This window comes from Lactuca virosa, chromosome 3 (assembly GCF_052849685.1).
Source record: "Lactuca virosa cultivar CGN04683 chromosome 3, Lactuca_virosa_CGN04683_v6, whole genome shotgun sequence".
Lineage (NCBI taxonomy): Eukaryota > Viridiplantae > Streptophyta > Magnoliopsida > Asterales > Asteraceae > Lactuca > Lactuca virosa.
Genome location: NC_136428.1, coordinates 318,289,139 through 318,306,519, shown reverse-complemented (window position 1 = coordinate 318,306,519; position 17,381 = coordinate 318,289,139). Strand labels below are relative to the sequence as shown.

At 31.2% G+C, this 17,381-nt stretch overlaps 2 protein-coding genes across 3 annotated transcripts; both read right to left on the bottom strand.

The window, feature by feature from the left end:
* Nucleotides 1–9,701: 9,701 nt before the first annotated feature.
* Nucleotides 9,702–10,526, bottom strand: LOC145163047 (2-oxoisovalerate dehydrogenase subunit alpha 2, mitochondrial-like). Its single transcript, XM_079081961.1, has 3 exons — nucleotides 10,309–10,526; nucleotides 10,031–10,213; nucleotides 9,702–9,907 (listed from the first exon to the last, which is right to left on the bottom strand). The coding sequence occupies exons 1-3, from the start codon at nucleotides 10,327–10,329 to the stop codon at nucleotides 9,809–9,811; spliced, it is 303 nt and encodes a 100-aa protein (XP_078938087.1). The 5' UTR covers nucleotides 10,330–10,526; the 3' UTR covers nucleotides 9,702–9,808.
* Nucleotides 10,527–11,752: 1,226 nt separating this feature from the next.
* On the bottom strand, nucleotides 11,753–16,940 carry LOC145167354 (deoxyuridine 5'-triphosphate nucleotidohydrolase-like). Of its 2 annotated transcripts, none has more exons than XM_079086543.1 (4): nucleotides 16,729–16,940; nucleotides 12,730–12,918; nucleotides 12,233–12,324; nucleotides 11,753–12,149 (listed from the first exon to the last, which is right to left on the bottom strand). In XM_079086543.1, exons 2-4 carry the CDS (start codon nucleotides 12,816–12,818, stop codon nucleotides 11,920–11,922), a joined length of 411 nt encoding a protein of 136 aa, XP_078942669.1. In that variant the 5' UTR covers nucleotides 12,819–12,918; nucleotides 16,729–16,940; the 3' UTR covers nucleotides 11,753–11,919. The 2 variants fall into 2 exon arrangements, with proteins under 2 accessions (XP_078942669.1, XP_078942667.1); XM_079086541.1 differs by having other exon boundaries at nucleotides 12,730–12,926; nucleotides 16,729–16,937.
* Nucleotides 16,941–17,381: the final 441 nt, after the last annotated feature.

Sequence of the window (17,381 nt, the reverse complement as noted above, 5' to 3'; positions counted from 1 at the left end):
TCATGCAAGTTCTAGACTCATATACAAGCCATGCAAGGTGTTTAGGGCATTAAAACACCCTTTGTAGGTGTTTACGGTTTTGGGAGATGTTCCCAAACCGTAAACTCATGTTTACACTTCTTTGGACATGTTTTAGGGTTCTAAGATTATTCTAGCAAGTTTCAAGGCCATTAGACATGCATTGGAGGGGTTAAGGGGCATCAAAACCCCATTAAAGGGTGTTTACGGTTCTTGAACCTTCAAGAACCGTAAACTCATGTTCATCCTCAAAAAGACATGATTTTGTGGTTCAAACTCCATGCATGTAAGTATCTAAGCCTTAGAAGAGGTTTGGAAGGGTTTTGGGGCTTCAAAACCCCCATTGAAGGAGTTTACGGTTTTGGGAGGCTCCCCAAACCGTAAACACGAGTTTTTGATGGTTCTTGGGTAGTTTAAACATAGATTTGCATGCATGTTAGGATAAACAACTAGTTAGGAAGGATCACTTACCAATTTGGAGCTTGAAAGTGAAGATTCTTGATAGAGATCTGATTTTAGAGAGAGAGAGTAGAGAGAGAAAGTTCAAGGTGGGAAAAAGGCTCAAAAGTGCCCACTCAACCTTTATATATGTCTAGAGTTAGTGGCCCGGTGGGAATACACCCAATACCGACATTAAACGGAGCTAAATATTTTACCCGGGTAAATAACCATTACCCGACTTAGTCGTAATCTAGAAATTTTCAAAAAGATTATTTAGAGTGTTTTCACTCAATTAATATTTCGTTTCGACACATACGAAATTATAATAATAATTCTAATTGAATTATTTAATTTGAAATTTAACGGAAAACCCAAAATAAAATAAATTTTATTAACGGCATGGGTTACGTTAACGGACTATCTTTCGGGTTGTCACATGATCCAACTCGTCGAGTGTAACCCACTAACTCGGTGAGTTCTTCTAGAACTCGAGAAATCAAGAAAACCCTAGTTGACTCACCGAGTTTCCAGACAACTTGTCGAGTCCATGTGGTGTCCAAATGTCGGGAAAAACTGTAACTAACTCGTCGAGTCATCTCAGTGACTCCCTAAGTCCATGCATAGCCAATACAGGAAATCTTCATCCGACTCGTCGAGTTGACCATGCAACTCGTCGAGTCTCTTCAGTCTTTTTCTTGTTCAGATGCTTTTAAGCAAGACCAAGGCTCCAAATTGCAGACCTAGCTTCCTAGGGCATGGTTTCCACATAAAGTTGCGAACTTTACGTGCAGACAAGGTTTTAAATGCCAAAAACCAAGCTAAAGAGGAGTTTTAGGTAAGGAGAATGCCATAACTTGCTAAAGACTAGAACTTTATGACTATAAGGGGCTAGAGGAGTCCAGATCTGAAGTTACAACTTCAGATCATGACCAAGACCAGAAATAACTCCAGAACAAACTAGAAATAGCCCTAAACCTTTGCATGAAGAGATCTAGCTAGAGAGAAGTCAAGGTAACGACTTGTTACCATCAATATGATGCTAAGATGAAGTAGAAGTCAGGTCCACAAGCTTCTCCTTGCTCCAAGCTCCTTAGATGTCAAGCTCTCTTCACAAAATCGACCTTCCAAGCTTCTTAACTCACAAAAATGGAGAGTAGGCTCGATTAGGGTTTTCTGAGCTCAAGGGGGGCGATAAGGCAGGCAGAGGGAGGCTAATGACTCTTTAAATAGGGTGCAAAACCCTGGAAATTAGGGTTTCATTTTCCAGCTCCTACTCGTCGAGTTGGGGTCCTCCAACTCGTCAAGTAGACCTCATAAATCACGCGGCCTGATCCGCTTCTACACGACGAGTTGGGGTACCCAACTCGTCGAGTAGGTCTAAGAATGTGAATCTAAGCTTCAATTTTTATACCTAGGAGTCAGGGTGTTACATTGTCTCTCTCTTTTTCACTACATGTTCACTAGTGAACACCGACCCCAAAGCTAGCGAACATGTGGTCGAGTGGCTATCTTGATAATGTGGCATGCTATTCACGCTTTACCATACCAGATAGCCTTAAATAGACGATGTAATTGTTATAAGAGGCTGTCAGACATGTAGATAAAGACTGAGAACGTCATCAACTTGTCTGTGACTAAACGATGCTAAATTTCTTTTTTATTTTTTATGGGCAACTTATTTTATTATTCTCAATTATTTAAAATTTTCCAATTTAAATGTGTTTTTCTTTTCATGGACCTATGTTTCGGCCAATGGCTTGAGATATCCCGATCCTTGGGACATGATGCCTATGCAATACCTATTACGTAAGGTGGTATATACGAATTCATGATCCGATTTGAAGGAACTCTTCTTTTGAGGCTGCCAATTATGAGTTCTATTTCTGATACAAGTATGTAGTTTAAGAAATATTTCTCTCCTCGTCGGACATCCACATAATTCAAGCACGTTTTCCTTTTTGATGTTCATAAGGCTGAGGGTTATCCTCACACATGATTTGTGAATGAAGATGAGGCCATATCGGATTTTAACCATTCCACAACCAATCCATTAGGTTGTGGAAATAGTGTTCACTAGTGGAGAGGTAGTGAAGAGCAAAAAAGAAGAGATAGAAAGAGAGAAAATGTGATGGAAAGAAGAGAGAACCAATCATCTTTTCCGTCTTCATGTGTCCGTACCACGTCACAACCAAGCCAGTAGACTCCACGCTGGTGTACATGCATCGATAGAGGTGTTATATCGGATTTCACGCATGCTTTCCTCTCCCATACTGGATAGCCTAAATGTTAGTTGTTAGTTTTCTTTATAGCACATATCAAATTTATTCAAACGTGATGCTACTACTACTATTTGGTGTAATATATATATATATATATATATATATATATATATATATATATATATATATGTACTAGCCGTTTACCCGCGCTAAGCGACGGGTACGAAAATAAATAATTTCTATTTCATTATAACATATTTGAAAAAAAGTATACATTGAAGTGGGTATGGGGGGTTAGATTTTAGTCATATCGACTCTTTTGGAAATCATTCTCGAGGGGGCGTTTAGATTTTATGGATTTTTTTTTGTAGTATTTAGAATTTGTTAAAGAAATTCGAAATCAAGGGATTTCAAATTAAATAAATATGAAATTTGTTATGTGTTTGGTTGGTAATGTAGGATTTTAGTTTAATAGGTTTTTTAGTTTTTTCAGTTTGATATAATTTTTTTTTAAATATAACAATTACAGATAACCAAACCAAATTAGGTTCGGTAAAACCTATTTTGGGTAATTAAGATTTCGATTGTTCAGTTCGGTGTACCAAGTAAACCATCTGTTTATAAAAATATATTATAAGAATTTCACATCTATTTTTACTCTTTTTATAAAAATGTATGATATCAATTTCACAAACCAACTTTTATATATTTTCATAATAAAAAATCCACAATCTAAAGATCATAGATATTTTCTCTTAAGACACGTAGCCAAGAACATTGTTTGCATCACATTTCTCAAGCTCGGTCCTTATTATAATGCTAGTTTGTGAAGAAAAAAATACAAGAGGTGGAAAATTGATAGAGATACAAACAACAATTATATTATCACTTGAATCCTCTTTTGATTTCATTTAATAAGGCGATCAGTCTCACCATTTCCGCCCAATAATGCCTCAAACAAAATGTTTTCCCACTACAATCTTTCGACCATGATTTCCTTTTTCAAAGAAAATTCCCTTTTTCAACTGCAAGCGGGGAGTGTGGACCCGGACACCATTAAATAATTTGAGTTTTTGATCAAGTCATGTGAAAATTGAAAACAAATAAATCTATAAATGTATAATATATGCAAGTGGTTGTTCGTAATTCGACCATTATTAAATAATTTGAGCTTTATTTTATTTAAACTCAATTGTATCACAATTAATATATTCGTATTTAAAAAAGAAATAAATACATATAATTGAGTCCAGCTCAAACTAAATTCAATGGATGTAATTAAGCTTGATATAGATCACATTTTTAAGGACCGTCCCAGTCCCACGTATTCGACAATCATAGAGCCTCCTTTTCTTCAAACAACACACATTTTCTTTATTATTTCAACAAAATCTATCACAAGTAATCAATCCACCACAAGTGAATTTATTAACCCCCAAGCCTCTTTTTTCAAGCTATAAGCGTTGATCATAGTTGCCTAAAAACCCATTAGAAAATTGCAGTGCCAATATTTTACTAACCCATTTAGAAGCAATTGAGGGGAATATCCATCATTTCACCTATCAGAATAGCTACATAAAAGAGTAGACATCAAACGGTAATTTTGATATTATGTCCAGTTTACAATTATGGAATCATGAATTAATTTCACAAACAAAGCATATAAACTGGGAATATGTCAGAAACATAATGCCATTCAAGAAATGTATAACAGCAAAATACAACCACTTTTGATATTTTTGGGTTTATAGTTATGGTGTAAACAAAGCATATAATAGAAGTAATGTATTTTTGCACATCTCAAAGACTACACATTATCAATAAACATAATCCAAAATAGGCATGAAAAAACCTAAAAAGGATAATAAAAGGCTATAAAATGGGAAATCATAATTACCAGAAGTCTATTCTTTTGATATCTTCTCCATCATTTGAATTTGAGCAAGATAGAAGTTGGTCCAATTTTTAATTGTCAAAACAATGGCCAACATTATTACACACATAAATAAGCAAGTTCCAGTTTTCACATTATGACCTAAAGTAAACAAAAAAAAAATACAATTATTGTATTGGCGTTCCCCAACGACAACCAATTATTGCAATCTGTTAAATATGAAAACTGATGCAAACCTAATTTAGTCTAGTTATCAAGCATCGAGTAGAAGAACAATAGAAACCAAAAATAGGTACCTGAAGTGAAAAATGGAACCACAAATTGCAATTCACCATGTGAGATCAACCCAAGCAAAGGAGAATGAAAACAATACCTAACTGAAAATTAACTATGTTGCTATTAATGGTAAAAGTTTAAGCAACATTTTCATTATCAGTAAAAGTGTAAGAACATCAGGAGATAGACCTCAAAGTGACCTAAGTAAAATGGTCTCTTATCTTTGGGTAGTCCTGAGGCACAACTCACGACACCTCTTCCTGTTTTCCAATATTGAGCATTATAGTTTCATTTCTTCCGATTGAGCTAGACCAAACTTCTCATTAACCTGCAAATCACAGTTAATATGTTACGCTAAATGGGCAGGAACCTAACAGGGAGACCGAGAACAGTGTGATCAAGCAAAGGACTTAGCAAACTGCAAATATTCTTGTTAAACATGGATCTATATAAAGTTTTGTGATTAAACTATACATCTTTGAATACAAAGTTGTTTTTATCCATATGGGTAAGGAAGATCGCTACATATTTCCCAACTATGGATAGCTGAAAACCAACATCCCTAGAAATATAATACAAACAGTGAAGCACTTAACAAATATATTGACTATTTTTTTATCAGATCGACCACCAATTCAGGTGGAAGAAATGATTTCATTATATAACCACAAGAAGCAATTTCACCTTTAAAACAAATTAACAGTATCAAGATTTTGAAATAAACCACAAGCACATTAGATAGTAGGTTCAAGCAAACATGTGTGAGCATAGACAGTGAATGCAACGGTACCGGATGGTGAACCCTTGAATATAGTTAATCACACAAATAATTTGAAAAATAAAATAAAACTCATAACTCATGTGTGAATGAAGATCAACAAAGCACACTAACCACTAATCTATATCTAAATTAGACATTCAAAACACATTGATTCATGATTCTCAAACTTTACCTGATAACTATCACCACCAACACAGCTAGAAGATGTCAAACGAGGAAAAAACTAAAAATCATTGAAAAGAGAAGAAGAAAAATCAAAAGGAAAACTAAGCATCCATGATTGTATAACTTATTGATGTAGAAAGCTCCAAACGTTTCTTCTCAAAACTTAGTCATGTGATGTCTTTCTTCATAATACCTGGTCATATCGTTTTCTTTTATTGCAAGTATAGGGAAATCATATAAAATCAACCGAACACCAAAAGAAAGAGAAAATCAAAGGGAAATCAAAATGAATAAAAAAATCGATGGAAATAATGCGATGATACTTACATATAATACCTGGGTGTGTTATACGGATCAGAAATAGAGTAAAAAAACAACAAATGTGAACCTGAAGTTGTAAAGAGTTCATCAAATATGAAATAAAAAGAAAAAACACATGAATGTTCTTGTAACCACCACCACATGAAGTTATTTACCCTAGGTAATTAACATCAAAGTAGAAGTAGTGGTGGCGGCAACTAGGTGTAGCGTAGCAGATATGGTTGCGTGATTGTTGTGGCAGTCAATGTAGGGTAGAGGTGAGATAGGAGAGCGTAATCTGGTTCAGATCTTGAGTGGAGATGGGAGAATGAGGAGGGTTATATAAATGGGGGAAAAAGAGTAATAATCACTAGGCGGAAGAAAAGGAACATAGCTGAGGAGGTTGTTAAATGGATAGGGAACAATGTCAATGTATCCTGCCTTCTTATCTTGACTTTTTCAGCCATTGACCGGTAGTATTTTTTAATGCATAAAATGATTGTAAATATGCATTAAAGGCTTGTACGACTTAAAATTCAGCATTTGACTAAATATGCTTTATAATATATATATATATATATATATATATATATATATATATATATATATATATATATATATATATATATATATATATATATATATATATATATATATAGGGGTGAGATCCGTTGAGAACTCATAGTTTTCCGAAAACCTGAGAACTAAAAGTGGAGCGTTAGATCAAAATTAACTTATTACGGGCATGATCGTCATCTTACCGATCTCATTTAATGTTTAATTTTTTTTTTTGTTATTGGAAATATTAATAAAACGTTTTAAAAAATTAACATAATAAATAAAATTTCGGAATTTTTTTTAAAAAAATGGAGATTTTTTTAATTTTTCAGAAAACAAGAATTTTTAAATAAAAGTGAAAAAAAAATTAAAAACTGCAACTTTTGTTGAAAAAAACTGCATTTTTAATAAAAAAAAATTCTTTTTTTTTTCAAGAAACTGCATTTTTTTTAAAAAAAACTGCAATTTTTCAAAAGAACTGCATTTTTTTAAAAAGACTGCATTTTTTCAAAAAAAATAAAACTACAATTTCTTTAGAAAAAAAACTGCATTCTTTTTAAAAAATCTGCATTTTTTTTAAAACTGCATTTTTAAAAAAAATGCAATTATTTAAAAAAAAAACTGCATATTTTTAATAAATAAAAAACTACAATCTTTTTAAAAAACAGTATTTTAAAAAACAAATCTACAATTTTTTAAAAAAATTGCATTTTTTTAAAAATTAAATTTTTAAAAATCAATAAATTTAAAAAAAAGGTAGAATATTAAAAAAAAAAAAAAAAAAAAAAAAAAAAAAAAAAAACTCTAATTTTTTTAACAAAAGAAAATCAACGTTTTAGGTGCATATATGCATATTTTTTTCAAATGCATATATGCATATTTCCTACACTATAATATTCGTAAGTAAGTCATAAAAAATCTCATTTTTATTAATCAATTTATAAACATAATACTACAAGTATTTTATTCAACACAAAATAAAATATAAAAAAAAAACTACAAAGATTCATAGTGCTATCATTTCTTCATATCAAGATTTCCGTATTTTCTTCAAATTTTCACTTTTCACCTCTTCAATATTTTCCACAAATTCTTCAAAATCTACAAGAAAATTAAGAAAAAATTGATTAATACAAGAACACTCACAAAAATGCACATGTATATATCATGTAAGATTCACATGTGATTGATATGTGAATTACATATGAATCACATGTAATTCATATGTGAATTACATGTTAGTTACATGTGAATCACATGTAATTTATATGTGATTCACTTGTGATCTACATGTGAATCACATGTAATTCATATGTGATTCACTTGTGATTTACATGTGAATCAGAAATGAATCATATGTAAATTACATGTGAATCACATGTACTTCATATGTTAATTACATGTTATTTACATGTGAATCACATGTAATTCTTATGTGATTCACTTGTGATCCACATGTGAATCACATGTAATTAATATGTGAATCATTTGTGATTCATATGTAACTCATATGTGAATTACATTTGAATTACATGTGATTTACATGTGAATTACATGTGAATCATATGTAATTCATATGTGAATCTCTTGTGATTTACTTGTGAATTATATCTGATTTACAAGTAAATATGCGATTTACATGTGAAATACATGTGATTCATGTGTGAATTACACGTGATTTACTTGTAAATCACATGTAATTCACATATGAATCACATGTGAATGAAATGTGATTAATATGTGATTTACATGTGAATCACATGTGATTTAGATGTGAATCAATTGTGATTAATATGTGATTTACATGTGAATCATATGTGAACCACAATCCAGTGTACCTATTATAACATACATACGCTGGTATTACAACAATGTCATGCATTAAAAAAAACAAAAAAAAATCCATCATATTTACATATAATACGTTGGTATTTGAATATACTAAATGTAATAAATTATATGTACTTGTGGCCTGAATAATTATAGCAATGTCATGCATTAAAAAAACAAAATACCCTTATATATGTAAGAATTATTAGCAAGAAAGATGCAAGTATACCTATTATAACTGCCTTGTCTTCGACATCCACTGTTGTCTTCATGCCATAAAATAGGCAACAGTTTTATATCAAAGGTTTTAAAATCTGCAATAAATAATAATAATTACAATTACATGTCATCAATATATACATCATTTTTTATATAATATAATAATACTTTCAATAAATATATACACAAAAATGTGAAAAACACACCTTATTTGGCATGACTACACCTTTTGGAGGTCTTGGAATATGTTTATGAGGTGTTGGATTTATATACGTCACATTTCTGCAAAACAATAACTAAATTTAAAAAAAAAAAACTTTTTTTTAAATATTTTTTTAAGGAAACTTACATGACATGGTTATTCATAATATCCCCTAAGCCATTAATTGGGGAAGGAAGCACCATCCTGAAACCATTTCTCTCACACAACCACAAGTAACCATTCATTCCACGACCGAATAAATCCAACATAAAAACTTAAAATTAAATTTTATATAAAAAAAAGGATAAGTAGTTAAGTACATTGCTGAAACAGAAACAACAAACCTAGCATACACATCGATTGACCACATGCATCTTTGAGTTGGGTGCACTTGACTGAAAAAATTATAGTATGCAATAATTTGTGGGGCCAGGGGGTTACGTGGAGATACATATATAAATCAGAACAACTACAAAATATCATATCGTTTATGAATAATCACTTTCATTTTTTTATACCCCTATTAACACACATATCCTGATGCAGTTCTCTAATGAAGCTCCTTCTAGGGAAGACCTAGATTTTCCAGGTGGAAAAGTCAATTTTACCCCAAAACTAACTTTCACATCTAAAACTATAAAGGAAAGGGCTCATTGTTATCGAGTGTTTAATGAAAATGGACATATAATCATGAATAGTGATTCAGTTCAGGTAAATACTAAAACTTGACTTATTTAATTAACAAGATCAATTCTTTTTATATTTCTTAAAGGTATAAAGGATCTTTTTGTCTTTAGATGCGTTCAAATTTTTGATGATTTTAATCTATGAAAGTAATTATAAAAGATCATAAAAAGTAAAACCTGAGGAAAAGAAAAAGTCATTTATGTTAAAAAAAGATAAAATTATATTCTTCCTTGTCTTTGTTCCTCATAGAAAATAGTATCCATAACTTGCAGTGTTGTCATGTCAGCATACATTTTCACAGCAAGTTCTTTGTTGATCTGTATGTTGAAAAGACATAAAAAACGATATAAGAATTTCAAACTTTAATTAATAAAAAAATGATATAATATTGATGATTTTAATCTATGAAAGTAATTAAAAAAGATCATAAAAAGTAAAACCTGAGGAATGACAAAGTCATTGATGTTAAGAGTTGCAGCTGATGCAATATTGATTGCCTCTTCACCAATTGTTGTCAGATAAAATGATATTCTTCCTTGTCTTTGTGCCTCATAGAAAATAGTATCCATAACTTGCAGTGTTACCATGTCAACATACATTTTCACAACAAGTTCTTTGTTGATCTGTATGTTGAAAAGACAAAAAGATCCTTTATGCCTTTAAGAAATATAAAAAGAATTGATATTGTTAATTAAATAAGTCATGTTTTAGTATTTACCTGAACTGAATCACTATTCATGATTATATGTCCATTTTCATTAAGCACTTGATAACAAGGAGCCCTTTCATCTATACTTTTAGATGTGAAAGTTACTTTGGGGTAAATTTCACTTTTCCACCTGGAAAATCTAGGTCTTCCCTTGAAGGAGCTTCATTAGAGAACTGCATCAAGATATGTGTGTTAATAGGGGTATAAAAAAATGAAAGTGATTATTCATAAACAATATGCTTATGAATGTAAAGTTCTGGTAATCGCAAAATATCAAAAAATCATCTATAGATGCGTTCAAAATTTTGGAATAACCTAGCAACTTGTGTAAAACAACTACAAATGGACATAAAATATATACGAGAAAAACGATCTTACATCCATAGCATCGAGAATCAAGAGAAGTAACTTCATAATTAGGAGCAATAAATTCACCTTGACCTCCACTCGATCTTCAGCTCAAAAAGTGAAAAGAACAGATCGCACCTTCATATTTTTTATAATCAACAATAATGAAGCATTGATCAGTGGTAGATTTCAGATCAAATGATCATCATTGGCGATGAAACTTGGATTGATGGTGGATATTAATCTGGAGGCAGTAAGAAGACGCCAAGGAAGAACGTGAACGAGAATTTGACACCATCTGGAGGTGAATCGAGAGGAAGGAAAGAGAGAGATCTATGAACACTATGTTCTCTCTCGATCTCTCGTTGATGATTTCGCCGGCGAAGGAAGCACCATGGCGGAGCGATGAAGACTTCTTGTGTGTAAGAGAGAATGGGATAGAGAGAGAAAGATAGAATCGGTAAGTAATCAAGAGAGAATTTGATTTTCTGAAATTAGTTAAATTAATTATTATGAAATAATATATGTTATCCCTAATATACCCCTCCGATCAATTGTTTAAAAGTCTAATATACCATTAAAAGTGTTGATAATTACAAGTATGCTATCTTTGATCTAAGCCTTTAAAAATTTTAATCTAACGTCCCACCTTTAGTTCTCGGAAACTATAAGTTCTCAAAAAATTCCTTCCTCTCTCTCTCTCTCTCTCTCTCTCTATATATATATATATATATATATATATATATATATATATTCAAGGTTTACGAAATTATTTCTGTTATATATTATACAAAATATAATAAAAAATAATGAGGTATATGTTAAAAAAGGACACGTCAATAATATATGGATACCCTTTTGGCCATATTATTTTAAAATTTTCAAACACAATAAAATAACATTTGTTTTGTTGGGTTAATAATTTGATAAACACTTTTGAAAAACGATATACATAAGTTGAATAAGCAGTCCAAACACCCTCTTGAAACTATAAAACTAAATAAGTTAAAGAGCTACAATGTTACATGCATAACTTTCAACATAATTATATTAGATAAAAATAAGTGTATAATTTTATAGAAATAAAAAACACGTAACATCAACGTTATCACCAAGTATAGGTGGTTTTCCGATTTATATTATTCAAAAGTGCATAATAATTCAACAAAAACAATTCCATCTGAAATTGACGCAAAGTTTGTACTCGTAAATTAACCATGTTAGGTATCATATCAAGAAGTGGTTATTGAATAGCATTGTGTAATGCATTAGTTAATTGTAACTAGTTGGTTGATTATTAAAAGGAGGGGTGACATCAATTAATTTTGGTGTGATTTTATTGTGTAAAACATCCAACCATGCAATATGATCGCCCGCTTTAAGTTCAAAGTTTGAACCCGACCTATTGTACATATCGACCCAAACCAGAGCATCTGAGCAGGGACCACAAATATACCCTTGATCAACTGAAATGGATTGCTGCGACAAATCAGGTATAATAGCTACAAAACAAAACAAACCAAATCGATGGTATTTATAACAAACAATTAATTTGGCATATAAATATTACAATAAAAATGCATACCAAAGTGTAAACATACTCCTGCAGGTATAATGAACCTCAAGTCCGTGGGAACCAACGTCCTATTCCGACCTGGTAATGTGATCGTCTTTGCACTGGATCGAATTAAACACAAACAAAAAAAAAATATTAAACAATCAGAAATGAAATTATTGTTGGAGATTTGTTCTACAAAATTACAATGTGGGACTTGTCCCATATAGGAGGAAGAGAAAACCTTTTCCCACATTGTAAGTCTTGTCCCACTCATTTATTCAAATGAATCAAGTAATGGGTTAAGCATCTTGGGTTTGGGTTGTGGTGTTGGACTAGTCAAATTGGGCTAGTAGTAGGCTTGGACTTATTAAATATTAATGGTCAAAGATAAGGTCTTAGGCCTTTAGGCTCTTCTTGACTAAATAATATTTTTTATATATAATCCAAAATTAATTAGTAATTAATTTCAACTAGGTTCTGAGTTGCGTGTTTCTTGGGAAAAAAAGGGGAGGGTACTCACACACCTTGAAATAATACCACCACACGGGAAAACAGCTTGCTCTGACACCCTATTCACAAGCACACGAGGCACTTGTTGAGTGTTGTTTGCCATGGCTGTTATCCGATGCTGAAATGAATGACACTTGACCTCGTTTTGGTAGTAATTAAATATTGGCCTTCTAACTGATCCGCTAATTTAATTACCTTATTACCTGAGACACTAATAACCAAACAAATGATCACTATATCACATCTAGACAAATGGTTATTGCATGTTCAAACAAATTTCATGACTAATAATCACAAAGATATCAGGATATGAAACGAAACCCTAAAGAAACTGAATTAATTGATAAAATGATCATCCCCAAACTGAAAGGTGAAATTTATACTCAAAATTCAAACAACATTGCATTTAATTCACATTTAGATCACCAACCCAAATACGCATGCATCACGTTAGACTCAAGACGTACAGACATAAAATCATGAGTCAGCAAAAATCGTAGATAAGTTACATATAAATAAGAAGATTGATGCGCCGCACCAATAACTAAACCCTAAAACTCATGAAAAATAACGATTTATTCAATTGAGTTAGAAGCACAAAGAGGGTAAGAGATGTTAAAGGAAGAGCGAAATCGAGAAACATACCTTGCTTCGCTGATCTAGATGGAGTCGTGTTGGCGTGAGACAGAAGAATAGACAACTAAAAGTAGGGTATTAACTATTTTACGTTGAAGTTATTTTTAGGGTTCGTGAGTTAATTAGGAGTTGTTTATGTGACAAGTCTTCAAAATAAAAGAAAACTAATGCATGAGTGTTTTTCATAAAGCTTGTAACCGGAAAAACTAACTACCAATTAATAGTATTAATTTAAATCATATATATATATATATATATATATATATATATATATTATATGTAGTTAAGTTTATTAAAAAAAGGTTATTTACTCATCTTTCCTCTCTCTTTCCTCATGGTTTTCTTCTGTCCTTTACTGAGATGATATCATGAAAATTCTCTCCTCTATCTAATACTAAAATGTTTTTTTATGTCATGTGTATTTGAGTTACTCTCCTTTTTTTTAGATAATATTTTGATATTAGGTTACTGAACCCTTGTGGGTAACTGTGTATCATGATTATTTATTTATTGCTCAATTTGACGTATTCTTCCTTTATTGCATTTTTAAAATATCGAAATGTCAAAGGTGACACAGTAACTCTAGCTACCCCTATTAGATACATAATTATCGATATCTACATTTCTATTTCCAATCTTAATTTTATTGTTATTTTTATTGTTTCTGTTGTTGTTGTTTTGTGTTTTTATATATGTAAGTTACGATTAGACTATTTTTGTAACTAACTTTTTTTTCTTTCACATCATCACATGGTGGAGCTCAAGAAGAGAACATGGAACGGGTTAAATACATATTAAAGATAAGCATTAAGTTTAAAGTTGCCAATATCAAATGGTATGGAGTTGGCATTTAGTAGATTTTCGTTGTGCTCTGCGCTGCGTGGCTTGTTTTGAATCTTTGGTTGCCTACTCTTTGCCATTGAAATGTGTCTTGATAAAAATCATCGAGATTGTATTTAACAAACTATATATATATATATATATATATATATATATATATATATATATATATATATATATATATATATATATATATATTGAAACAGCAAATCTAATCTACTCTTAACTCAAGGTTCTAGAAAGTTTGTCATGGCTTCGTCATGGGCCGCCATGGCTCCAAAGCTTGTATCTGCCGCCACACTTTAACAAAATGCTGCCTTAAATCAAATATGTATATAAAAATGAATTACAGTATATATATATATATATATATATATATATATATATATATATATATATATATATATATATATATATATATATACAAAATTGTCGACTTAAGCCACGTCTTACGAACGACATGACTCACCACAACTGGTAAAAGCTTGAGGTTTGACATTGTCGCCATGTCATGCCTAATGTTATTTACAGCCTTGCCTAAACTACTCCTTAATTCCATTTATTTACACGGTGGGACTTGAACACTCAACCTTAAGGAAAGAGGGCAACACTTGATACCGTAGGTCTAGAAGCCATTTGGTGCTTAAAATATTTGTCAAACCAAAAAGTAACTTATAAATCATTTTTAAAAAACTTGCATAAAATAAAATTTCAAAGAGCTTATGAAGTTTTTCGAAAATTCTTACAAATTTACGAGTTTTCCTTTACAAAAAAAACATTTATCATTTTCTTTCCTGCATATATAGATTTAAGTGAACATACAAATTGGTTAATTTAAATATTTAATCTTTTATCATGTATGCATAAATTAGATTCTCTTAATATTTTCCAGCTTTTGTTTATATTCTATTTTTTTATCAAACAATCAATCATTCTATTTTTCATATACATTGATACAAAATGTTCCATCATTTTACACAAAAGTTAATAAATCTTAAAAACTATTTCTTAAATTATTTATCACCCAAAGTAATATTCATTATAAGTGTATAATAAAAATCTCACTTTAAAACGATTATATTTAAATAAGCAAAGTCGAATTTAACTATTTTTATTAAAATGATTATTAACATGAATCTACATTTGCAAATACACATAATATAATTATGGCATTTAGCCTTTATAATATTGCCAATAATATATGGGATGCAAAAAATTTCATCCAAATAAATACTGTGAAGAACTTTTATTTGGTAATTACTGTAATTTAATGAAATGTACGTGTGTTTCTTAAATGACTAGTAGCATGAACAAATAAGCACCCTTTCCACACTTCAAATCTTGTTGGACCTGAGGTATTAAACCTTACCCTAGTCCACCACAAATATATGTATTACTAGAAGTGTACATGAACAAATTATGGCAATTTACTACCCAAACATGCAAATAGGTTATTAGGTCAAATTCTCAGATTTTGACCTAAAACAGCAGTCTGTTCGAGGCCACTTTAGCATCACTTAAACCTATAAAAATTTCAACTTTATTCTATATTCAGATATTTCATACTTTTATCTTTAAAAGTACTACTTGCACAGGTCCAACCGATTTTTCTACAATTTTCTATGAATTTTACAAGACAGAATGTCGGTGCAGCTAATTTCCGACCAGTCAGTGAAATAGACGATTTTCACCTTGGTTAGGGACAATACCAAGTCTTGGAAAAAATCATGGACAAACTAAACCCAAAATTAAAACTTTGAGAGTTTACGGATCATAAATACGACTTCTGATGATTTTTCTAGATTTTTTTGAAAACAGGGACAGATTAGTAATTTTTCATAATTTTCCCAGCATTGCATTTTAATGGTTAATTGACAACTTAACCCATTACGCCACAACCAAAATCAACTATAAAGATGTAAATCGAGTTCTTAACAGTAACAACATGTCAAGAAGTTAAAATAACAATTCTAACCTCAATCCATGATTCAAAGTACATTGTTTATATGGGAAAACAAAGTACTTTGCTAAAAGTGAAAACACGACTAGGGCTTGAGTTTTCTCCACCATTAAGCCACGTTAGGGACTGCTTTGAAGACCTTTTGGATGGTTCAAAACATGGCCTTTTTATAGAAAGATACCTCATGAAAAATCACTAGGATTGACATAGAAAGAAGCATGAAATCTAGCAACAAAAGAAAGGCATCGATTCCATGACTTTGAGCAATTCTTGCACATGATTAACAACACATTGAGGAGTGTTCATAACAAGATTTTGACAGCCAATGAACCACTAAACAGACCCAATAGGGCTGAAAAATTAACAATACATAACTTCAAGAATTGAGACTAGGAAGCATTATGATCAAGAGTGTCAAATAAAAAGCAATTGACAATGTTTTCAACCAATTCACACTAATTGAAGATGAATTATCATGAGAAGAAAGACCATAGGCTTACAAAGAGGAAGAATCGATCTCCAATAGCCTCAAGAAATTGTAGTATGAACACATGAAGAAGAAGGATCAAGAACTTACCAAGAGTATTGATCAATTACTAGACTTGATTAGAACCACAACCGATGCTTCCTTCCTTCTCCTGCCGACCGAACACACTAACCCAAAAGTTGTCGACCTCTCCTGCCTTGCCCTCTCTATGCGATCGTTTTTTTTTTTTTTTCTTTTTTAATAATTTCCACTTCTGGTCCTCTATGGCAGCCCAAGGGAAGGGTTAAGCCCCAAGGAAGAGTTTGGGTTGAATAGTACTCGCAAGAAGAAAACGGGCATGGGGAAAAAACGAATGGAGCCTTCATATTCATTAAACACATGGACCATTGAATTACAGAAGTTTCAATTCGATTTTTCAAAAAAACTCCCTACACTTTCATGATTTAATTACTAACAATCATAATCCAATTAGTTTGGCAATCTAAGTTTCTTTTTATAACAATTTAGCCCCTCAACCTTAATTACACTAATAAAAAGAACTATATTTTAACCTATTTTCCACAAAACCAATTAATTAAATTATATACCCCTTCAATTTAAATTAATTCTTTTAGGTATTAAATATTATATTTTTTTATTTGATTTCTTCCATTTTAACCCTATAAAGCTAATATATATATATATATATATATATATATATATATATATATATATATATATATATATATATATATTTCTTCGAG